At 42.4% G+C, this 24739-nt stretch overlaps 1 protein-coding gene across 4 annotated transcripts in view; it reads right to left on the bottom strand.

Annotated features, from left to right (window-relative positions):
• The window catches only part of LRP4 (LDL receptor related protein 4), a 164193-nt gene that overhangs the window by 31354 nt on the left and 108100 nt on the right, over nt 1-24739 (bottom strand). For all 4 annotated transcript variants that reach the window (XM_073604324.1, XM_073604323.1, XM_073604322.1 and 1 more), the window contains exons 11-27: nt 23351-23476; nt 23020-23250; nt 20726-20882; nt 14023-14240; nt 13578-13754; nt 11840-11962; nt 9832-10040; nt 8652-8733; nt 7185-7290; nt 6885-7086; nt 6603-6792; nt 6125-6256; nt 5893-6033; nt 4784-4870; nt 4508-4679; nt 2252-2414; nt 498-723 (exon numbers count right to left, since the gene is read on the bottom strand). In XM_073604324.1, coding sequence (XP_073460425.1) covers nt 498-723; nt 2252-2414; nt 4508-4679; nt 4784-4870; nt 5893-6033; nt 6125-6256; nt 6603-6792; nt 6885-7086; nt 7185-7290; nt 8652-8733; nt 9832-10040; nt 11840-11962; nt 13578-13754; nt 14023-14240; nt 20726-20882; nt 23020-23250; nt 23351-23476 — 2742 coding nt within the window. The remainder of the gene's footprint in view (nt 1-497; nt 724-2251; nt 2415-4507; nt 4680-4783; nt 4871-5892; nt 6034-6124; nt 6257-6602; nt 6793-6884; nt 7087-7184; nt 7291-8651; nt 8734-9831; nt 10041-11839; nt 11963-13577; nt 13755-14022; nt 14241-20725; nt 20883-23019; nt 23251-23350; nt 23477-24739) is intronic.

The raw sequence follows: 24739 nt of genomic DNA on the forward strand, positions 1-24739 counted from the left end.
AAGTCTCTGATCTTCCCTACCTAGTCTTTCCTTCCCTCCTTTATTTCTTATCCTACTCCTTCCCTCCCTGGCCCTTATTCTATACTTCATCATTCCCATTTCTCTCTTTTGTAGCTCACTACTGACTACCTGGTTGGTTAGATAATGAGAAAACTCAAGCAAAGACAGTACCTTTGATCGTGTCTACTAGTATGAATATATATTAAATGAAAGAAGCATGTTCTTTGACTAGTGTTGCTGCAAATATCTATTTGCTGTGAGCAGTGAACAATAGGGAATTAAAATACTGTATTCACCTAACATAGATGGTAATCAGTTGCTATATTTTCTACCTGCACACACACTTGAAATGTATATGGGTATGGGTAAATTTTTAACACAGTTGTTGGTAAATTTTTGATATTGTCAGATCATAAAGCTATAATGTGACCACCTTTAAATGGACATGTAAAAATGAATGTTTAGAAGTGATTCTAGGCTGCACAAGTAGTACCTACCAAGAGCATGAGTCCTATCCACAGCCTGAATGTCCATAAGGCCAGGCAGGTTGTCTCTGACCACTATGATATTTGCACCCGTGTCTTTGTCAGCCCTCTGGATTTTGCGTGTTTGCCAGTCAGTCCAATATATATGTGCACCGAGAAGGGTCAGACCATATGGATGCTGCACAGGAGACACCAAGATCCGCCGGTTTCTTCCCATAAGGTCAGAAGCCTCTATTCTCTAAGGAGGAAAGGACAAATGCATCAAAAGACAGAAAGAGAGAAAAAAAACATATAGAAGCACATCAGATATAGAGATGTTATGTATTAGGTGCCTCCATGCGCAAGGCAGAGAAGGAAAAAAAATGCACTAAGACATAGGAAAATCATATACAAAAGGATATATTAACTCCTTCATGCCTACGCCTTTTTCTGACGTTTGTTGCTTACAAGTTAAAATCCGTATTTTATGCTGGAAAAATTACTTAGAACTCCCAAGCATTTTATATATATATATATATATATATATATATATATATATATATATATATATATATATATATATATATATATATATGTTTTTTAGCAGAGACCCTAGAGAATAAAATGGCTATTGTTGCAATATTTTATGTCACACCGTATTCGCGCAGCAGTCTTTCAAATGCAATTGTTTTTGGAAGAAAGACACTTATGAACAAAAAAACAAAAACAGTAAAGTTAGCCCAATTTTTTTGTATAATGCAAAAGATGATGTTACGCTGAGTAAATAGATACCCAACATGTCATGCTTTAAAAATGCGCACACTCGTGGAATGGCGACAAACTATGGCACTTAAAAACCTCCATAGGCGATGTTTAAACGTTTCTACAGATTACCAGTTTAGAGTTACAGAAGAGGTCTTGGGGTAAAATTATTGCTCTCGCTCTAACGATCGCGGCAATAACTCACATGTGTGGTTTGAACACGCTTTACATTTGCGCGCGAGCATTGAGGGATGGGGTGTTTTACATTTTCTATTTTTTTTTTTACACTTTAAAAAAATATCTTCTGATCACTTTTATTGCTGTCACAAGCATGTAAACATCCCTTGTTAAGTAATAGGCACAGGTGCCTATTTATGGAGAGATCTGGGGTCCACAAGGCCGCAAATCCCTCCTTTGCACACAAAAGCAATCAAAATCCCAAGTCTGGCAGTTTTGAATGCTGTCATTTTTAAAAATTTGGCGCCTTCAAGTCTTCAGTAAACCGTAAGTCTTGACATCGCTTCCAGGTTACTAGGTCCGATTGAAGCCCACACCGACTTCGCTCGGGTCTCCGGCCAGCCAGCAGACATGCCGGCTGGTCGCTTGGGCCTCCCCATGGGACAGGAGAGGCCTGCCAAAAGCGGCGCCGGGGGGGGGGGGGGGGGGGGCTACAGACATCCCCTCCTGCTGCTTGGAGTAACAGCTGAGCGGCATTTTTAGCCTCATCTGTTATCACAAGATAGCCGACCCTCGGCTCTAAAAAACGGTTCCCGGGGGTGATGCCTGCATATTATCTCAGTACAACCCCTTAAAGCCAAGGCCCCACATTTGCGTTACGTTGGCATGAAGGGGTTAAACATGACCAGACAGAAAAAAAAAAAAAACAGGTAATAAGCCTGACACGGGGGCAGAATGGTACCTACTCATATGAAGAGCTCCCACAAAAGGTAAAAGGGCAATTCCTATTCATAAGGCACCCTCCCATAAACTGAAGGCATAAAGTGTTCATTTAATGCCAACATTACCTCTGTATGCGCATCTGCCCACAAGAGTTGAGAACCTGCTTTATCGACCGCCAATCCGTTCGGCCATCCAAGGTTCATGTTTATCAGAACTTTGCGGTCAGAGCCATCCATTCCCGCCCTTTCCAGCTTGGCATTCTCTCCCCAGTCTGACCAGTACATGTACCTAAAGAGAGAGGAATAGTTTATGTGCGACTGTTTCCTTATTATACCTGGTGGGAGCACCGGTCATTCAATAGTGAAAAAAACAGCTAAACAAAGTACTCGGTTATTTCAGTAACTAAGGTTTTTGTAGGTTGAGTTTAAGATCCATCCATGTTCTATTGAAGTCCCACCTGGCCAGCATATTACCATAGCAGCATATCTAGTTTGGGTTGTGGGAGCCTTAGAAGAGACCCGAAGACCACTTTTGATCTTGGAAAGAGAGAAAACTAAAAGAAAGTGTCAGTTGTGTCTCCCAACACTAGATTTTCTAATAGTTTTCGCCCTGACTCTTTGCCAGCTGCCATGATCCTTACAGCCACAACCCAATAAGCACCTCCAAGAGCCATCATGGTAAGGGTGGATATTAAAACTACAGAAGACTTAAAAAATACCGATCCACTGAGCTTAATCATACTTTCCAAATATACATACATTTATAACTTCTAACAATTAAAAGGAGAAGTCGTCCAGCCTAAGCTCTTTGTCTGAGCTTCTCCTATGGGTCACAGGAGCGCAGTTCGTTTTGCACTCCTGTGACCCGGTTTCAGAGAGTGGACTGAAGTCCGCTCTCTGCTGACGTCACAGGAATCAGTCCAGGCATCAGGACAATGGAAGATCGGGATCCGCCAGGAGCCTGGACTGATACCCATCTCAGCAAGCCGCTAAGAGCCTGAGACGGCCGTTCCCCACCCCTCCACAGCTCGGCGCTCCAGTGAGCGCAGAGGAGCAGAGCACAGAGATGCTGATGGACAGTCAGCAGCTCTCTGCTTGGGGATCTGTGAGAACTGAGCCATCGGCGATGTTCGATCGCTCAGTTCTTAGTGTAGAGGCGCCAGGGGACAGATGCAGCATCCACCTAAGTATGATGGGGGAAAAACTCCCAAACCCTCACTTCTCTTTTAAGGTCAATACCTTCCTTCCATATCCTCTTCCTTTGCAGTATATGGTCAGTACTAACATGACAGGTGCCCTTAGAAGATTAAAGGATCAGTTCACTTTTGGAACAACTTACACGATCCCCCTGTTTTTGGGTGGAACATGTAACATGTTCTAATATCTGCAGCTCTCTCCCCGCTGCCCCCCCTCCCTGTGACAGCGGGTCGTGGATCTTCTCCTTGCACCTGCTTTCACCATTCAAAAACCGCAACCGTTTCCTGTGACTGAATGCCTACAAGTTTTCAATGAGCTGCGAGGGTGCTGGTGAGCATCCTCGTTGTCCATTGATCTTCCTGCTCTCAGCCAACTGTCTGCCCGTACAATGTATGCACAGAGAGCTATGCTGAGAGACTGCAGGAGCAGGAGATTGCACCCACGATCTGCTGATCGCAGGTGCAATGCTCTGTAGGCTCCTTAGAAAAAAAATAATCAATGCACTTTTGTTATATGCAAAAAGATGCCCATTTATTATTTTTTTGTAAAAAGGTAAACCTATCCTTTTAAAGCAGTAGTAAACCCGCAGCTGCTGGAAAATAAAAAAATTCCTTGCAAGGCAATGTCATAATGTGCTAGTATGCATCGCATACTAGCACATTATGAGAAACTTACCTTAGAACGAAGCCCTCCAGCGCCGCAATGTCACCGATGAGAGGGTGGACATCTTCCCCCAGCCTTCATTCCAGGTTCGCGGCCTCTGGCTACATAAGTGGCCGTGGGCATGAGGACAGCCACCGTTTATGGCACAGGCTCTGAAGGTCCGGCACTGTAAGTCGGACCTTCAGAGCACATGCACTGGTAATGTCACCAGCTGCATACACTCTGAATATCTCCTAAACTGTGCAAATTTAGGAGCTTTTCACAGTACCTACAGGCAAGGCTCATTATAGGCTTATCTGTAGGTACAAGTGGTGTAACACAGTTTACTACCCTGTTTCCCCGAAAATAAGCCCTACCCTGAAAATAAGACCTACAAGGACTTTAACTAGGGCTTATTTGGGGGGTAGGGCTTATATTGCAGCCATCACCGACAATCACGCTAGGTCTTATTTTCGGGGAAACAGGGTACCACTTTAAATGGGAAAAGATACCCTTTCATCTACATCAGTAATTCTCGCTTACCCCATCTCATGATAAAGAGCGATAGCTCGCGGACTTCCCAAGTTCTGCCACACCAGAACCTTCCTCATGGAGCCATCCAGATTCCCTGCTTCAATTCGATTAGACCCAGTGTCTGTCCAATATACCTTGCGGCCAATTGCATCCACTGCCAGACCATCGGTGGTCACCAAGCCTGTGATAACACAACATAAGCATAAAATTGTTCATATAGTCCCATGACAGAAGAAAGCTGCATAGCTGTGCAGATAGAGTATTTTTAAGTGGTTCATTAATCACCTGTGGTTAGTACATCCTGATAATTCGAGCCATCCAGACCTGCTCTGCTAATTTTGCGAAGGGTACTGTCAGCCCAATACACCAGACCTGAAAGGAAAAAAAAACAAAAAACAAACATGAGAGGCGGAAATTATTCCCAATATATTCATTTGTTGAAGTCCTTGGACGATTAAGACTTTTAGGTTGAACTGTAGTTATGCCGTGTTAGGAAATTCATCTGGTCATACCCCCCCCCCCCCCCCATACCTACTTTAAGCCTTGCTCTAGCAGACTCCCTCCGCTCTGTATTCTCTAAAACCTTTTATTTGCCGCTCAACAAGCCAAAGCTCTCCAAAGTCATCACATACAATCCATTGTATGTGAGGACACCGAGAGCCTGTCCATGTCCTAGGAGCATCAGAGAGCAAAGAAGAGCGACGGCTGCCAGGAATACATAAGTATTTACCTAAATGAGCAATTGGCCATGGATTAGGGAATGCTGGATCTTGTAAGTAATTAAACTATTGGAGGACTGATGGGCAGCCATGGCACCAGCCTTGCACATTACCTTTATAGATCCTTTTATTGAAGTAATAACGATGTATACTCACAAACAGCAAAGACTTTTAAGCTCCTCAATATCCAATGATCCATATCCCCTGTTCCACTACACCGATTATAGTCTAGGGAAGACACTTCCTAGACTTAAAATGTGTGATGCGTTTCGAGGGATCAGAGGAAGAGGAGATCCCCCGTGAAATATGTCAGCCATTTTAAGTCTTTGAAGGGTCTTCTTCCCTAGACTGAAACCCGTGCAGTGGACCAGGGGATATGAAACACTGAATATTGGGGAGCTGGAAATTCTGTGAGTATAATTCTGTTTTATTACTTCAATAAAAGATCTACAAAAGGTAATGCGCAAGGCTGGTGCATCCTCTTCTCTTGTTTTTTCAGCTTTCCGTTTGGGCTTCCCTAATCCCAAGAGGGCTGTAAGGTCTTCCAAATATATATTATTTCAGACTGTGGAAGAGTAAAAGTCCATCACTGCTGAAACATTCATCTTGATCGCAGGAGGTTGTTTATTATGCCTACTCAGAAACACGTAGCCAATTACATTCAGCCTTACTCACCCTCTAAGGGATCCACACTGACGGCTATGGTGTTCTTCATGGTCATATTGATGGGCACAACAACATCTGCAAAGTATGGGATATCCAAAGACACTGAGCGGATATCAGTCCTTCGGGCAAAAATAAGGAAGCGGTCCATTCCTGGGTGTGGAGGACAAGACAGAGAAGAAGGGTCATAAACCTGAAGAGGTAATCAAATACATATATAATATGATCAATGGATTGAACATACCTGAAGAACAGGTCCTGCCATCACCAAGCAGATTGACCCCAGTAGGGCAAGCACAGCTATGGCCTTTTGGATGGGGAGAAAGAAGGCAAACATGGCTACAGCCCCCATTATTGACAGAACAGGCCGAGCGAACTGTGGAAAGAAAAAAAGAATTACCTTCTGATGCTGCACAAAAGTGGATATGTACTGTGATTACATAGCTGTACACCCTTAACTAAACACACCAAAGTTACACGATCATCACCCAGCAGTAAGCTGAACTCACACTGCTATCAACAAGCAAAAAAAATAGTCACTTGTTCTACCTTCAAATTTATATACAGATGGCAGTAAATGCAAGAAATTCTAGATGGCACTAAAGGGAACCATCATTCCAGAGGAGAAGTGCCTAACTTCACTATTTGTAGAAAAACAAACTTTCATTTTCATTTTGGGTTCAACCCAGGCAGCACATGTAGAGTTTGCAGATGTTCCATACCTTGCATTCGTCGTCTATGAAAGACATGAAGGTCCATCAGGTTTTCCAAGTTCTCCCGCACAGGCTTGCGGTCAAGTCCTGTCTTCCGATCTGCACTCTCAATGCTTTTTGACTGCCAGTCTGTCCAGTAAATACGATCTTCATACAAGGTCAGACCAAAGGGGTGGGGTAGATCTGTACCTATTAGCACCTAGGAGATCCCAATAACTAGTAATTATTGTTTGGTCTTGCCCCTGATTTGTACATAAAACTGAAGAACAATGTTGTGCAGTGGCATCTTACCATTCGGTCAGCGCCATCAAGCTTGGCAGTTTCTATGGTTTTCATGCCAGCATCAGCCCAGTACAGCCTCTCCAATTCATAATCAATAGCTAAGCCGTTTGGCCAAGTGAGATTGGAGGAGATGATGACCATCCTTCCAGAAGCATCCATGCCGGCACGTTCTATCTTTGGATTGGCACCCCAGTCTGTCCAGTACATGAATCTGGAAGAGAGCTTGTACATTAAAATTCACAAAGAAGGAAAAACACAACTCTTTGGTTTGAGATTGAGATGGGAGCAGAAAACCCAAACTGTACTCACCCTCCTACGGGATCCACCACAATGTCCCTAGGCCGGTCCAGGTTCTCCCAAATAAGCACACTGCGCATGGAACCATCAGTGTTGGACACTTCGATCCGATCCGTCCCTAAAAGAAAATACAGAGCAACAAATTATAAAAATATAGAAGATATTGGCAGTTGATCAGCATTCCAATTATTTTACATAACTACACAAAACATAACTATTTTCTACTGGCAGAACTTTTTCAGTCTTAATACATTTTCTGCAAGAAAACAAGCTGACCTTATGAAGAAATCCACTATCAATATTATCAGCCTTCCCAGTTCTCTTCTGTACTATAGAACCCCCCCCCCCCTTATGTTATGCAGATGAGAAGGGGAAGGTGTTTGTAATCCATATCAGAACAGATACCCCAAAGTGGGGCTTTAATAACCAGAGAGCACCAATGAAGGGCAATGTGCCCTTTAGAGCATTGACCCTTGTTCTCAGACTTGCTAAGCCTGTATGTGCCTGAAAGTACCGTATATAAATGTAGAATTTGTAGTAATCCATCCGTTATATCTAAATGGCCTCTTGAATAGTATTTTGAAAACGGACAGCTAGAATCTTAGTCTCTCTCAGTAACACATTTGCCGAATGGTCATAAATCAGTCTTCAAGAGATTATTGACCCCTAGTTCAATGGATAAGCTTTCCGTAAGCTTATATGGGCATTTAACAACTGTTATGCATTCTCTTTACTTGTAAAGGCTTTCTTTGGTAGATATCCAAAAACCCTGATACTGCTATTGGGTGCCACCATCTTGGATGCAATGTCAGCAGCCCCAGCAAACTCACACATGTCACTCAAGTGACTGTCTATAGCCGGGGTCTCAGAACCTTCTAAAGCAATGGCCAGTTCTTCAGACTTAAGGGGGGGGGGGGGGGGCGGACTGTGTCAAGTAGGCGTAAACCATACCCAATCTTTGGTATTAGGGGGAGAAATAGTTGGCATCAGTGGAAGGAATTATGCCCCATTGTTGGTGTCAGTGGCAGGAATAGTGCCCTAAAGGGCTAGATAAAGGCAAAGAAAAGGCTGCAGCCTGGAGACCACTAGTTTATAATATTAACTTTCATTCTCCTAAAAAGCTACATAGAGAGTTATGTAGGGTGGTGAGGGAGGGAAGGAAGCGCTGGGCCAGCAGAGACAGTAATTAAGACACTCCCAGAAGAGGAAACCGGAATCATATGCTGGGAAGGAAGGGGACTGAGCTAGGGACTTGAATCTTCTGAACCAAATTTGCTAGCAGGTTCAGAGGCATGTTGCAAGTTAATAAAGATGGTTTATGTATAGGAAAAACGCTGCAAGCATTTAAGTGCATGATGTTTCTGGGCTTTTATTTTTTTACATTTTTCGCTAATGGTGGCAGACTATTTTATGAGCTACGGTATAGCCATTACTATTACATATGCAGTTTTCAAAACTATTGAGCTCCAAGTACATTACCTGCATCTGTCCAGTATAGTTTCTTTGTAACCCAGTCTATAGCCAGTCCTGCAGGGCTCTCCAAGCTGGTTTCAATGATGACCTGGTGACAATGAAAAACAAAAAAATGTCATTTAATTACTTATAGCCATTTATAGGTTTATTACTTCACTATCATTTCTTCCTTGATTTTTTACATGTCTCAAAAGTGAAAAATAACTTCTGCAAGCTTTCATACAATCAGTTTGATTGGGCCCTTACAATTAAGTCTGTCTCTTAACCAGATTTAAGTGATAATAAAAGGCTTTCTTAAAAAAAAAAAAATAAATAAATAAATAAATAAATAATCATCATGTCATACTTAACTGCTCTGTGCAGTGGTTTTGCAGAGAGCAGCTCAGATCCTCCTCTTCTCCAGTCCCCCGCTGGCACACCTGGCCCCTCCCTCCTGTCGAGTGCCCTTGCATTTGGGGCACCCAAGCAGGCAGATTCCCAAAACCGTGGCTCTGTGTGTCCAATTTACACACATGCGTGGCTTGGCCCTGCCCCTCTCTCCTCTCATTGGCTTACTGGATGTGATTGACAGCAGCGGGAGCCAATGGCTCTCGCCTCTTTCTCAAAAAATTTCTCTATAGCCGTTGCAGCTCTTATCAATCAAAAGTGCAAAAACCACATCTAGCTTTTGGTTATTGGTCTATGAGATCTCACAGACCAGTAGTTTATTTACTACAGTATAGTACAGTAATCTTTAGAACATCTAACCTTGTTGGAGAGATGTATGACGTGGGGAAAAAAAATTGAAAGGAAAACTAGCGACTCCATAAGATTCAGAACACTGGCAACTATTACTCTGGATAGACAGACAAGGAGTGCCTGCTCCTATGATGCATTTCGTTCACAAGTCTGGGTATATATTTGATTAATCTCAGTCTTGTAGATGAAATGCGTTAGTAGGAGAACGTTGGCTCATGGCAAAAATTTGGAGTAGAAATCTGATCCAAAAATAGATTAGTGGTGTGCAAGCCGTCTCATCTTTTCTTTTAGCTAGTTAATAACAGACAAAATATGGCATAATCTAGAACTGCCCTTGTAAAAGGTAGAAATTAGAGTAATGACTCTAAAGAAAGGCCAGGTTAAATATCATTAGGCTCTGAAATGGTTTATGTAAGGAGACCATTTCAGTTTTCAGCCAGTCTCTTACCTCCTGTCCACTGCCATCTGATTTTGCGCGGTTGATTGAGTCTGCGGTGGTGTCGCTCCAATACATATAGTCATCAGAAGAATCCCAATCCAGTGCAACAGCACTGCGCACATTGGACAATGGGATGACAAAATCGGAGAGGTCACTGGTGTCAAAGCTAATCCTTCGGATGTCCGTCCTTCGAGCAAAAAGCAGGAACTTGTCAAGACCTGATCGAAGGTCAAAGGTCATCATCTTAATTCTTTCAGGTTCAAAATGGCACAAATAGTAATTGCAGGAGTTCTTTTTTTTTTTTCTTTAAGGGGAAGGGGGTCATTACAATGACTGCTGGGTGCTTGCCATTTTAATCTTTATATTATGGAGCTAAAAACAGTAAGTATCATTTAGCAAATAATTTTAAATAACTGTTTGTTTTTGCCCTCTAGCAAATTACATTCAGTGTTTCATTCAACAACTGTCATCCTCCAAACTGAAAGTGAATCTGACTGACTGTTTGCTTTTAGTTAGAAGATAAAAAAAATCTTCCATTTGAAACTTACACTTGACAAGTAGAATCCCAACTGGCTGCTATGGGCAAGGAAAGAGGTAATTCACCTTTACCAAAAAACTGCCTATGCAGATACGGTGTGTCTGTAGATAAAAACATCTAAAGTTGAATAAAGCCCTTGCTATAGGTGTATACCATTTAAGTACCTAATGAAGCACAACTGGAGAACTTCTAGGATGTTGCCAAGTGAGGCCCAGCCATTACTGTTCACCTTCACCATTAACCACCTAAATACTGGCCACTTTTACCCCCTTCCTGCCCAGGCCAATTTTCAGCTTTTAGCGCTGTCGCACTTTGAATGACAATTGCGCGGTCATGCGACACTGTACCCATATGACATTTTTATCTTTTCTTTAGTGGTATTTGATCACCACTGGGTTTTTTTTTTTTTCTGCTAAAAATAAAATAAGACCGAAAATTTTGAAAAAAAAAAAAAAAAAAGTATAATTTCTTTGTGGTTTCGGTTATGGAATTTTGTAAATAAGTAGATTTTCTCCTACACTGATGGGGAAGCACTAATATGCGGTACTGATGAGGAGGCACTGACTGGCGTCACATGTGGGTACAGGTGGGCACTGATTGGCATTACTGGCAGGCACTGGTAGGGCATTGATGGGCATCACTGGTGGGTATTGCTGATGGCACTGCACTGATAATCAATGCGCTGATTCCCCCCCGCGCCCCCCTCCATATCAGGACAGCCGCTGATTAGTTCTCCTCTACCCGCGCCTTGTCAGTGCGAACTGAAGAAAGTCGATAAACAGCACTTCATGGTTACCATGGGATCAGCTGTGATTGGACACAGCCTACGTCAGAGGCTCTTTACCTAGATCGGAGGTGCGGTGTGTCAAACCTGGGGCCTGGGGGCACGCACGAGCGGCTTATCCTGCTGGACGTCATCTGATGTTCAGTCAGGATAACTGATACCAGCTGCAGCCAACATTCTGCTATAGGCCGGACGGGATGTGGTTAAAGGAGTGCGCTCCCAAATGCTGAGCTCAGAGCTACTGCATCAGGGGAGAGAAAGAGTATGTGAGGGGGTTTGAATCAGAGAAAGAGGTCACTCCTGTAATGATGAACGGTAACAGCTGGCCCTTTCTTAACATTGTCCTTAGAAACATCCTAGGGGTTTTCCAGTCAGGCTTCATGGAGGTATGTAAAATGACCTACACCTAAAGCAAGGGCATTATTCCATTTTGGTTGAAGCTGCACAGCTTGTTTTTATCCACGGACGTCTTTTATCTGCATAGGCAATTTTTTGATAAAGGTGAACTATGCCTTTAAACAACCGGTTTAAACCCCTAACAAATTCACGTTTGTAATGATTCATAAATTGATTAAAAATTTGTTGGCGAGCCACATAGAGAAATAATGCTTTATTACTATGCCAACTTATTACATAAACATCAGAATCCCCCTTAAAAAAAAAAATTTTTTTAATAAAATAAAAAAGGCACTTACTTAAGGCACAGGTCTTGGGCCCGTTCTTACGGAAACCAGTGGGGCAAGCGCATGTAAATGTGTTACCACTGGGAAGGCAGAGGTGGGAACAGCCCCCATTATCAGAGCCGCATCTGTTTTTACCTGATAGAAAAATGAACATAAAAAATATATATATATAAAAACTAGTAGCTAGCAAATACATCATTCTCATTAGATTATGTTAAATGTCCTTATTTTGTATCTACCAAGCATCAATGAGGTTTTCTTATTTTTACCTGTGCCCCGAGTATGGACAAACCATCACATACCTCCCTAGTAGCATGTACTATAAAATAATTCATCCTCAGAAATCCTCAATATTTACAGTAGACACCAAAAACTGCTACACAGCCATTCACTGGGAAGCTCAGTCCACTGCTTCTCCTTCTCCACAGCTCTTATGCAGCTGAGAATAGAAGGGAATGTGATAACTTATAAGAAAAAAAAAAAAAAAAAAACATCAATTCCTTTTTTTTTTTTTTTTTTTTTTTATAGCTATACAAAAATGTTTTGCCTTTCATGTCCATTTTAAACTTAATGGGTTGTTTTACAAGATGACTGTTTACAATCACTTTATATCTCAATGAAAAAATATATAAAGTATAAAAAATAGATTTTACGGCTTGTTCAGAATATGTAAAAACTTGAATGTGCCTAGTCTGAGCACAGGGTCACTTTAAGTTACATCACAGTGGCAAAAGAAACCTGTTGGGGGGGGGGGTAGTACTTTAGACCCACTTTGAAGCACTGTGCAGTCCATCTAGGAGAGTTAAGGGTGCTGAAAGCGGGGCCTATTAATCCTAGAAACTCCTGTAACTACTACTGCCATGGTTGCATGTAGGAGACATTGAAATTTGCAATGTTGAAAAACCATAGGCTGCCCATAGAACTAAAGAAAATGCCATTTCTAATAACATGAAATAAAATTAAACTACAAAAAAATGATTATGTCACAATTACATGTTCTTCAGTTACATCTTCCAGGATGGAGATTTTAGTGAACTCTGGATGCACCAAATTAAAGTGGTTCTAAAGTAAGAAGGTTTTTTTTTTTTACCTGAATGCTTTCTACGCATGCAGGTAAAACAAAATATAAAAAAACACACCTGTGTGCAGCTCCAGCCCCCCCCTCCAACCCCATTTCCTTATCGAGCCCATTGATAATCCAGCAATATGCATGACAGCAGCATCACTGCGCTCTCATTCTCCTCACTGATTTATTTGATGGGGTCGATTTATTAAAATAGGCTGTTCACTGTGCAAGAGCATTTTCCTATAAACTAGTGAGTGTGGTAAAGCTTTGCTGACTTCCAGCATCCAATCATGTGCAAGCAAGAACACTTTTTTTAAATTTTACTTTTTCCCTGATTGAATATTTTTTGCAAAATGAATTTTAACCAAGTTCAGTAAGCGAAGTGAAAATTACATTGCAAAGTGAATAGCCCATTTGCTTTTAGTAAATCGCCCCTCATAGGTACAATTTTATGCAATGAAACTGACTATGCACTCACAACCTAGACATAAATGCATATAAAAAGATTTGGCTTTCTACAGCCAGCCCATAGAGTAGTCATATAATGGAAGAGACTGAAATATCTGTGGGGCGAGTCCATTTAACAGCTACCCCACCTGTAACACTACACCCCTTTGTTCAGCTTATGGACCCCATAAAATGTATACAGGAAAAAAGAAATTGATTGTTATGGTGCCACCTCACCTGCTGGTTGCCTCTGTGGATGCAGGGTGTGGATATCCATAGGAAAATGCAGTTTGCTCCGTATCACCTCTTGGTTCTTTCCGGTGAATTTGTTAGCGCTGTTTATGCTTTTGGTATGCCAGTCAGTCCAATACAGACTATCTTCAAACACAGTGATTGCAAATGGGTGCGGGAGACCTGCAAGGACAGAAAAGTGAGGAGAGCGAATCATGTAGAGGATGTAACATGCACAAAACAGAAAAAAATAAATAAAAAATAAAATTAAAAACCCTGTCATCTTTGCTGAAACCCATAAAGAAAAAAGGGGTAGCTGTTTTTTTCCTTGAGCAACCAACAGGCTACTGTCAGTTAATTTTCTACTGAAAAATGGAAAATGAACCAAGATTCTGAATAACTACAGGTTTCACTACTTGAGGCCAATTGTGGTTTTGTGAATTTAGCTTACCTTGGCTGATCACAGCTTTGCGATTGGATCCGTCCAGATTGGCTCGCTCAATAACGTGGTGTTTAGCATCCACCCAGTACATACGTCTTCCAGCATAATCAATAGTCAGTCCATTGGGCCAGAAGAGATGTGTATCTGCAATGACCCGTCTGTTGGAACCATCCATGCTAGAATATTCAATACGTGGTGTATTACCCCAATCTGTCCAGTAGATGGTGCTAGAGAATAAGACACAAAAGTATTATTATTATATTATTAGTAGTATTTATATAGTGCTGACTAGTAGCGCAGTGCTTAAATATACTTTGTACCTTCACATCAGTCCCTACTCTCAAGGAGCTTACAATCGAAGATCCCTAACACACATATACATACTATGGCCAAATTAGAAAAGAGCCAATTGACCTACCAGCAAGTCTTTGGAGTGTGGGAGAAAACCCGCACAGCCACAGGGAGAACATGCAAACTCCATGCAGGTAGTGCCGTGGTTGGAATTTAAACCAATGACCCTAGTGCTGCCAGGTAGAAGTGCTAATCATTTAGCCACTGTGCTATCCATATTCATTGATTTATATTGTAACGATATTTCACAGCCCTTATAGGAGCATATTTTGCAATCGGACACTGGACGCACAACACAAAAAAATTAATAAAAATATGTGATGAACACGGGGCATGCGTGGTCCTTCTATGCTGCTGCCACTCTCCCCCTTTTTGCATTTGCAGGAAATTCCCAGGTCTCACACATTATTATTATACTTATACGCGATTTATATAGCGCCAACAGTTTACACAGCGTTTTACAATGTAAAGGGAGACAGCACAATTACAGTACAGTTCAATACAGAAGGGACAGGAGGGCCCTGCTCATAGAGCTTACATTCTAAAAGGGAGGGGGTGGTGATACAAAATATAATAGATGCAGAGAAGGATTTGATGGGGGTGGCTCGGGGACAGTTATGTGGGTGTGGGATAGGCTTCCCTGAATAAGTGAGTTTTCAGGGATCTCCTAAAAGGTGGACAGGGTAGGGGCTGGTCAGATATACCGGGGCAGGGAGTTCCAGAGGATGGGAGAGGCTCTGGAGAAGTCCTGAGGGCGAGCATGAGAGGAGGTAACAAGGGAGCTAGAGAGCAGGAGGTCCTGGGAGGAGAGGAGGGGACGATTTGGGCGATATCTGCAGATGAGGTTGGTGATGTAGATGGGGGCGATGATGTGGATGGCCTTGCATGTTGTGGTTAGCATTTTGAGTTTTATACAGTGGGGTAGGGGAAGCCAGTGAAGGGATTGGCAGAGAGGGGCACGGATCGATTAGTGAGGTGTATTAGTCTAGCAGCAGCATTCATAATAGACTGCAGGGGGGATAGACTGCCTAAGGGTAGGCCATTAAGGAGAGAGTTGCAGTAGTCAAGGCGGGCAGGGCCGGATTTCCCACAAGGCCACCGAGGCCAGGCCTCGGGGCGGCAGTAGTGCAGGGGCGGCGCCGCTGCACTAACATCATTCTGAGCTCTGTATGAGCAGGGCGGGGAGGAGGATAAACAAGCTGTTCTGACTAGAAAGGAGAGCAGGGGGCGGAGTCTGTGGGCAGCTGTGGGAGGAGAATCTTCTCCCCCAGGCAGCAAGACTTGTATGGAGTGGAGATCAAGGATAACTATTCCCCTCTAACTCTGGCGCTCCACAGCCTCTGGCATCCTGTCACAGTGACACAGTGACAGCATGGAAAGCCAGCTAGCTTGTGCAGAAGTCGGGCTGTGTTCGGTCTCCACTGTCTTCCTAACCCCTCCCTCACTGCGCTGCTTGTCCAATCCATATATAGATAGAGGGATGTATATGGAGATGATAGATGGGTGTATATAGAGATGATAGAGGGAGGAGTATATAGTGGAGATATGTTTTTAATTGATCTATTGTTGCAGTCATCGATAAAGGATGAGAATGATGGTGTGTGTGTGTGTGTGTGTGTGTGTGTGTGTGTGGGGGGGGGGGGGGGGGGGGGGGGGAGGGAGGCGGCATTGAAGGACCCGGCCTTGGGGCGGCAAAGGGAGTAAATCCGGGCCTGAAGGTGGGAAATAATCAAGCAGGGAATAAGTTGCTTTGTGGTGTCATTAGTCAGGAAGGGTCGAATTCTAGAGATGTTGCGGATGTTAAGGCGGCAGGATTTAGCCAGTGATTGGATGTGGGGCTGAAGGAGAGGTCAGAGTCCAGGATTACACCCAGGACCCTGGCATGTGTGGAGGGACCAATGGTTGTGCAGTTGATCTTAATGGTAAAGACACTGAGGGGGGGACCGGGAAGGAGGAAATATAACAAGCTCAGTTTTAGCAAGATTGAGTTTGAGAAAGTGATGTGAAAGCTAGAAGTTTCTATAGAACTAAAGCCCTGAAGAAACTGCTGCTGCAGTCAAAAAACAGATCTGACACAGTGGGGAGATTTACTAAAACTGGTGTACACCGAATCTGCTGCAGCTGTGCATAGTAACCAATCAGCTTCTAGGTTTTATTATCAAAGCTTACCTGAAAAGCCGAAGTTAGAAGCTGATTAGTTACAATGTACAGCAGCACCAGTTTTAGTAAATCTCCCCCAGTGCTTCTAGCACAGTTCAGACCAGAGATCGAGAGATACAAAGGAACACTGGTGCTTTGTACCTATTCTGTATCAATTATCTGCAGATCAAAGAGATGGGCTTCAATCTGTACAGGATGTCAGGTAAAGAAACCGGACTTCCTTTATTAAATTTCTTGTTTTAACCCCTTACTTTACCCTAATTAAAGTAGAACTCTTTTTTTTTCCCATTTTGGATAGAGAAAGAGGGTTATAACCCGTCAGATTTTTTTTTTGCCACCTGTGTCCCACTGTAAAGATTTCCCTTCACTTCCTGTCCCATAGCCAAATCAGGAAGCGAGAGGAAATCCCTGCAAATTAAGGAAATTCCTTGGGGACCCCCAGGTCACCGGAAACCAGTGTCCTCATTGGAAGATTTCCCCTCTGTTACTTTTCTGGGGACAACCCAAAAGTTGGGATTTTCCTTTTAAGTTCACTTTCAATTATGACAGTAAACAGAACAAATAGAGAAGGGGAATCTCCCTATGGGGGGCACAGAATGCAATAAAAGCTGACAGGTGTTCTAATCCCTCTCCACTCTATCCAAAACAAAAAAACGTTTGCCTTTCGTTATTACTATTACTCCTTCTTGGCCCTCTTCCTTTAACTATTATTAGTTTCCTGCTTTTTAAATAATGTTTTTCTAGTTCTGTTTCATTACCTTTAAATCATTTATTGTGTTAGTGTCACATTAAGGAAAAAAGCAAAATCAAATAAATTAAAAATATTTATTTATACATAACTTGTACAATCAGATTATATAGTGTATTGGCAGCTTTAGGCTGGCTGAAGCCTGGCAGGTATTACTCCTAAAAACAGTAGCTGGGAGATATCAGTCACTCAAAGAGAGAATCAGAGTTATAATTTCCAAACAGTTGCACCTTACTCTTTTTTTTTTTTTTTTTTAAGCTCCAGATTGGTGGAAATAAAGAGGTTGTAAAGTTTGGTCTTAAAAAAACATTATATTGCAGTGAGGGAAAAAAGTATTTGATCCCCTGCTGATTTTGTATGTTTGCCCACTGACAACGAAATGATCAGTCTATAATTTTAATGGTAAGTTTATTTTAACAGTGAGAGACAGAACAACAAAAATATCCAGCAAAATTCATTTCAAAAAAGTTATAAATTGATTTGCATTTTAATGAGTGAAATAAGCATTAGATCCCCTATCAATCAGCAAGATTTCTGGCTCCCAGGTGTTTTCTATATAGGCAACGCTTAAAGGGAGTGCACTAATCTCAGCTTGTTACACATATAAGAAGACACCTGTCCACAGAAGCAATCAGATTCCAATCTCTCCACCATAGCCAAGACCAAAGAGCTGTCCAAGGATGTCAGGGACAAGATTGTAGACCAACACAAGGCTTTAATGGGCTACAAGACCATCGCCAAGCAGCTTGGTGAGAGGGTGATAACAGTTGGAGCGAATATTCGCAAAATGGAAGGAACACAAAATAACTGTCATTCTCCCTCGGTCTGGGGCTCCATGCAAGATTTCACCTCGTGGAGTTTCAATGATCATGAGAACGGTGAGAAATCAGCCCAGAACTACACGTGAGAATCTTGTCAATGATCTCAAGGCAGCTGGGACCATAATCACCAAGAAAACAATTGGTAACACACTACGCCGAGGAGGACTGAAATCCTGCAAAAAAAAAAAAAAAAGCACATGTACAGGCCGTCCGAAGTTTTCGAATCAACCTCTCAATGATTCAGAGGAGAACTGGGTGAAAGTGCTGTGGTGAGACCAAAATCGAGCTCTTTGGCATCAACTCAACTCGCCCTAGTTGGAGGAAGAGGAATGCTGCCTATGACCCCAAGAACACCATCCCCACCGTCAAACATGGAGGTGGAAACATTACACTTTGGGGGTGTTTGTCTGCTAAGGGGACAGGACAACTTCACCGCATCAAAGTGAACGGGGCCATGTACCGTCAAATCTTTGGTGAGAACCTCCTTCCCTCAGTCAGGGCATTGAAAAATGGGTCGTGAATGGGTAGTCCAGCATGACAATGGTCCAAAACACATGGCCAAGGGAACAAAGGAGTGGCTCAAGAAGAAACACATTAAGGCCTAGCCAGTCTCCAGACCTTAATCCCATAGAAAATATGTGGAGGGAGCTCAAGGTTCGAGTTACCAAACGTCAGCTTCCAAAATCTTAATGACTTGGAGAGTATCTGCAAAGAGGAGAGGGACAAAATCCCTCCTGAGATGTGTGCAAATCTGGTGGCCAACTACAAGAAACATCTGACCTCTGATTGCCAATAAGGGTTTTGCCACCAAGTACTAAGTCATGTTTTGCGAAGGGGTCAAATACTTATTACACTCTTTGTATGAAGAGGGCAGGGACAGTTAACTTATTACACTCATTAAAATGCAAATCAATTTATAACTTTTCTGAAATGCATTTTTCTGGATTTTTTGACATTATTCTGTCTCTCACTGTTAAAATAAACCCCCCCCCTTCTATCTTTTCCCCTCCCCTCTCTCTCTTTTTTTCTTCCTTCACGTTTTCCTTTCCTCTACTCTCCCACCCCTTGGTTGCCTTTTTTCATCTATAATCTTTTGATTTTATGGTCCACATATTGAATTATAAATTTTCCTATCTTGACACATCTTTTAGCTACAAACGACAGTACAATGTTGTGTACGCCCCCATGGTGACCTCTCACTGCCCCTCCCTTTTGGTGTCCCGTCCTTTATCATTTTGGTCTTGCCAGCACGGACGATTCTTTTGAATCATGGTATTTTGTTTTTGTTTTGTATGTCGTATTTATGGTATTATACACTAATTACATGCTATGTATTTTGTTAGCCACAACACATTTTCTGCTCCTGAAGAAGCGTAAGACACGCAAAACTTGTTGAGCACTGAGCATCCGTATGATATGAACTAATCGTTCGCTGATCTGCTATCCAACGATCTTCTCGGACCTGTTGCTACTCTGGATGACTATCCTCATGTCCGAGTTATCATACAATTAAATGGTTTTGTATAGCAATCGTTCCACTAAATATCTTGTGACATATATGTGATTTGTGGTTTTTAACCGATGTCCTATGTATATGTGTTTTTCAATAAATTATTTTTGTTATATATATATTTGTTGTTACTGTGCCTGCAAAGTCCAAAGTCCCCCTTTTAGTTCTTTATTTGTTAACATAGTTTCAGGACGTGGCACATGTACACGGTTTATGTATCCACAGCACCACTCTGTGTCATGATACACCCCTAGTTTTGCATTTAGTTAAAATAAACCTACCATTAAAATTAGAGACTGATCATTTCTTTGTCAGTGGGCAAATGTACAAAATCAGCAGGGGATCAAATACTTTTTTCCCCTCGCTGTATACTTACCTGCAATGTGTAGTGGTTTTGCACAGAGCAGCCCAGATCCTCCTCTTCTCGGGTCCCTCTTCGGTGCTCCTGGCCCCTCCCCCTGGTTGTGTCCCCACAGCAAGCAGTTTGCTATGGGGGCACCCAAGCCGAGCCACAGCTCCCTGTGTCCATTCAGACACGCAGCCGTGACCAGGCCCCGCCCCTTTTCTCTCCTCATTGGCTGACTAACTTTAATTGACAGCAGTGGGAGCCAATGGCGCCACACTGCTGTCTCAGCCAAAAAAGCAGGGAAGTCCCAGATGACTGAAACACTCCTGCAGCATCACTGGATCTAGAGGGACCTCAGGTAAGTATTGAGGGGGCTGCTGTACACAGAAGGCTTTTATCTTCATGCATAGAATTAGTTAATTAGTTAAAAAACCTTCTGCCTTTACAACCACTTTAATCATGTTCATCCACAGGAAGATTTGCCAACACGGCTATTGCCACCTAGTGCTCAGGAATGACCCAACAACTTGGAACATCATCAGTAAGTGACAGTTTATGCCCACCCTTACACTTCAGGTAGGGATGTCTGTGTAACCTTTACAAAAGGGACCCTCACTGCCGATTTTTAGATTGTTCTAATACTTCAATACAAGCCATCAAGACAAAAAGCCATAACTGTAGCTATTAACAAACAGCCTCTGTGGCATTATGGGCCTCTGTACCCTGGATGTCCAACATGCTCCTCTTTCACGGTCCTTCAAGCAATACATACATACCCTTCCATTGGGTTCAGAGCTATGGCTCGCGGCTTCTCCAGGTTTTCCCACAGAATTACTCTGCGATGGGACCCGTCTAGATTTGATACTTCAACACGAGAGGTGCCAGAGTCTGTCCAGAAGAGCTTATCATGGATCCAATCAATAGCCAGACCACCTGGACAAGAAAAGGAAGATCAATAGAAGTTTTCAAATCTGCATCAATATTTTTCTTAGGACTAAACGCTCAAGTCACAAAGCTGTAATACATGTATTATTATTACAATCTGGTGACTTTTCAGCTTGTATTGTTGTATGTAACAGTTATAAATTAAGCCTTAAAGTAATATTAACCACCTCAGCTCTGGAAGGTTTTACCCCCTCATGACCAGGCCATTTTTTGCTATTCAGCACTACGCTACTTTAACTGGCAAATGCATGTTCATGTAATGCTGGACCCAAACAAAATTTATTTATAAAATTTATATTTTTTCTTTTTCACACATATAGAGCTTTCTTTTGCTGGCATTTGATCACCACCGGGATTTTTATTTTATAATATAAAAAACGAAGAAAAAAAAAAAAAAAATAATAATCTTTCACTTTCTGCTAGAAAACATCCAATAAAAAAAATATATATATATGTATATATAATTTCTTCAATACATTTTGGTCAAAATCTATTCTGCTACATAACTTTGGCAAAAAAAATCCCAATAAGTGTATATTTATTGGTTTACGTGAAAAAGTTATAGCATCTACAAACTATGGTATATATACTGGAATGGTTATTTTTTTACACCACTAATGGCGGTGATCAGCGACTTATAATGGGAACTGACTAACTGCCACGGACATCACCAGTGACACTAATACAGTAATCAATGATAATACTATACACTGTCACTGTACTAACGACGGGTTAAAAAAGTGTGCTTAACAAGTATTAATTTGTATAATGTGCTGCTTTGCAAGGAGAAGAAAGATCATTGCCTGTGTACAAAGCCCTGTGTTGATTGTCAACACAGGGCTCTGGGCTGGGATTGGACACAACCGATCAGCAGGTCCCAGCACGAATCATTGGCTGGGGACCTGCTGACAAACTCCCGCTGTGTAAAATCATAGCAGGAGTCGGCGGGGGTGCATGCGCGCCTTGTACCTGGAAGAAGCCAGCGGCGTACAGGTATGTGCATGTAGGGCCTGCCCCGTCCACAGTACATTGCGGGCAGCGGTCTGAAAGTGGTTAAACCCTCAGTTCTTCAAGCACTTTCAGCAGCTGATTATTTCACTTATTGAGTATGCAGCTTCTTTATCTTTTAATCCTTGCCTAATTAAACTTGTGCCATAATCACAGCCCCGAGCTACCCAGACTCAGGGTGGCTCCTTTCTCTTGCAGTGTCCTATGGAGCCACCCTTGTATACAGGGACTAGAGTTGTGTCCCCCCCTACACTGTGTGCATCAACAGAAACACATGGCTCTTTAGCTTAGGATGGCAAAACACTCCCCTGCTGCTCCCTGTTCCTTCCCCCTCCAGATGGACTTGACTGTACAGATGTTAACTCTTTCCTATGGAGACCAGAAGTTTAGGAAAGCAGCATAGAGCAGGAACTAGCAGCAATGAAAGTTGTAAACAGCAAGTGCTGGGGAAAGAATTTTAACATAATAGTTGATCAGGTAATGTTTTTTTTTTTTATTGTGCTCAGTGTGAAACTAAAAGACAATGAAGCTTTTTTAATGCTATGCAAGCTATTTTGTTTGCTGGGTAAACCTAGAGAAGCAACCTGCTTCATAATAGCTCAGTAAGTAAGACATTGTCACTGCAAATGGCAAAGATGCGCCATGCCCCCCTCTCCATTGAACAGACACATCAGAAAGTATCTATGTATGGCTTCCTCTACCTACATGGAGTGCCTGGTTGGAAAGCAAGTCAAACTGCCAGCCAACACCCACCTTCCAAGGTAAAGCATTACAGGGCCTAAAGCATTATTTGTCTGAAAAGTAGTGTGACCTTCATCTGCAGAGAAGAGGGACCTTTACAGCAAGAGCAGACAGAAAACACTGAAGATCCCTCCTATCATGCTCTGGATGTCAGGGACACTAGTCATAAAAAAACTCCAACAGACCTAAGGAAAGATACAAAGACTCTAGTGTGCATTCTCCCTCTTAGCGGGACAGATGGAGGTGGCAACTATCTGTGCTCCTCAAGAATAGGCATATAATGCTTTCTGGTTCCTCAGTGCATTGACAACTCAAGGTATAATCTATACAGCATCATCCTAATACGCTCATTTGTGTTGTTCTTAACCCAACACACCTGGACTCTCCAAACCCGTAGAGACCACCTCTTGCACATTGCTCCCGTTCAAGTTTGCGCTCATAATACGGTCCAGGGTAACGTCTGACCAGAACACCAGCTCATGGCGGTGGTGAAAATCCAAAGCGATGGCGTTTTCCAAGTTGTTGAGAAGCAGTGTGTACTCTGAGCGATGAGGCAGAACCTGGCGAATATCAATCCTATTGGCAAACAACAGAACCGGTTCTGGTCCTAAGGAAAGAAAACATATTAGAAGGACCATAATAAGTATGGTAGGATTCACTACTAGCATGGAAATGCAGAATGAAAGAATGCAAGATCTGAGCCTTACCCAAGGCCTTGCAACTGCGTTTGTCCGGTCGCAGTTGGTATCCGCTCTCACAAAAGCACTGGAAGCCTCCTTCTGTGTTGCTGCATCCCTGACTGCAATATCCCTCCTCTGCACACTCAATGATATCTGGGTGAAGGAGAAGGACAGTCACAAAAAAAAAAAAAAAAAAAAAAAAAAAAAAGACACATTTACTACTTCTGTCAGACAACTCACTGGACCCCACATTACACTACAAAAATGCTATGATGTCCCCTTGGAGAGGAACTCCACTTTTGTTGAGAAAAAAAAAAAACATTCCCCTCTGGGTGATATGCAGGTGCATCTCAAACAATTAGAATATCTATATAAAATGAGTTTTACTTTTTGAATTGAATTACTGAAATAAATTAACTATTTGATGATGTGTTCCACACCGTGGATATATTCCAAGCATTACTTTTTATTTTGATGATTATGGCTTACAGCTAGAGAAAACCCAAAATTCAGTATCTCAGAAAATTAGATTATTATGTCAGACCAAAAAAAAAAAAAAGGATTTTTTAAACAGAAATGTTGGCTTACTGAAAAGCATGTCTATGTATGGTATAGTATGCACTCAATACTTGGTTGGGGCTCCTTTTGTATGAATTACTGCATCATCATGTGGTGTGGCATGGAGGGGATCAGCCTGTGGCACTGTTGAGGTGTTATGGAAGCCCAGGTTGCTTTGATAGCGACCCTCAGCTCGTCTGCATTGTTGGGTCTGGTGTCTCTCATCTTCCTTTTGACAATACCCCACAGATTCTCTATGGGGTTTAGGTCAGGCAAGTTTGCTGGCCAATCGAGCACAGTTATACCATGATCAAACCAGGTATTGGTACTTTTGGCAGTGTGGGCAGGTGCCAAGTCCTGCCGGAAAAAGAAATCGGCATCTCCATAAAGCTGGTCAGCAGAAGGAAGCATGAAGTGCTCTAGAATTTCCTGGTAGAGGGCTGCGCTGACTTTGGACTTGATAAAACACAGTGGGACCAACACCAGCACATGACACGGCTCCCCAAATCATCACGGACTGGAAACTTCACACTGGACCTCATGCAACGTCTGTACCTCTCCACTCTTCCTCCAGACTCTGGGACCTTGATTTCCAAATGAAATGCAAAGTTTTCCACAGTCAGTGATGATTTGGGGAGTGATGTCATCTGCTGGTGTTGGTCCATAATAAACAAGTGAATAAATGAGCCACGCACAGCCACATCAATTTCAAATATAACAGGATCTGGCAAGGAAAAAAAAGAACGCCAGCCATAAATGGAACAAAATTCAGCTGGTTCAGCAGAAACCAGCCGAACTTCACTCTATGAATGGCGTTTTCCATTCATGAGATGTCAATTTATCGTTCGAATTTTCATG

Source organism: Aquarana catesbeiana, linkage group LG11 (assembly GCF_042186555.1).
Source record: "Aquarana catesbeiana isolate 2022-GZ linkage group LG11, ASM4218655v1, whole genome shotgun sequence".
NCBI lineage: Eukaryota > Metazoa > Chordata > Amphibia > Anura > Ranidae > Aquarana > Aquarana catesbeiana.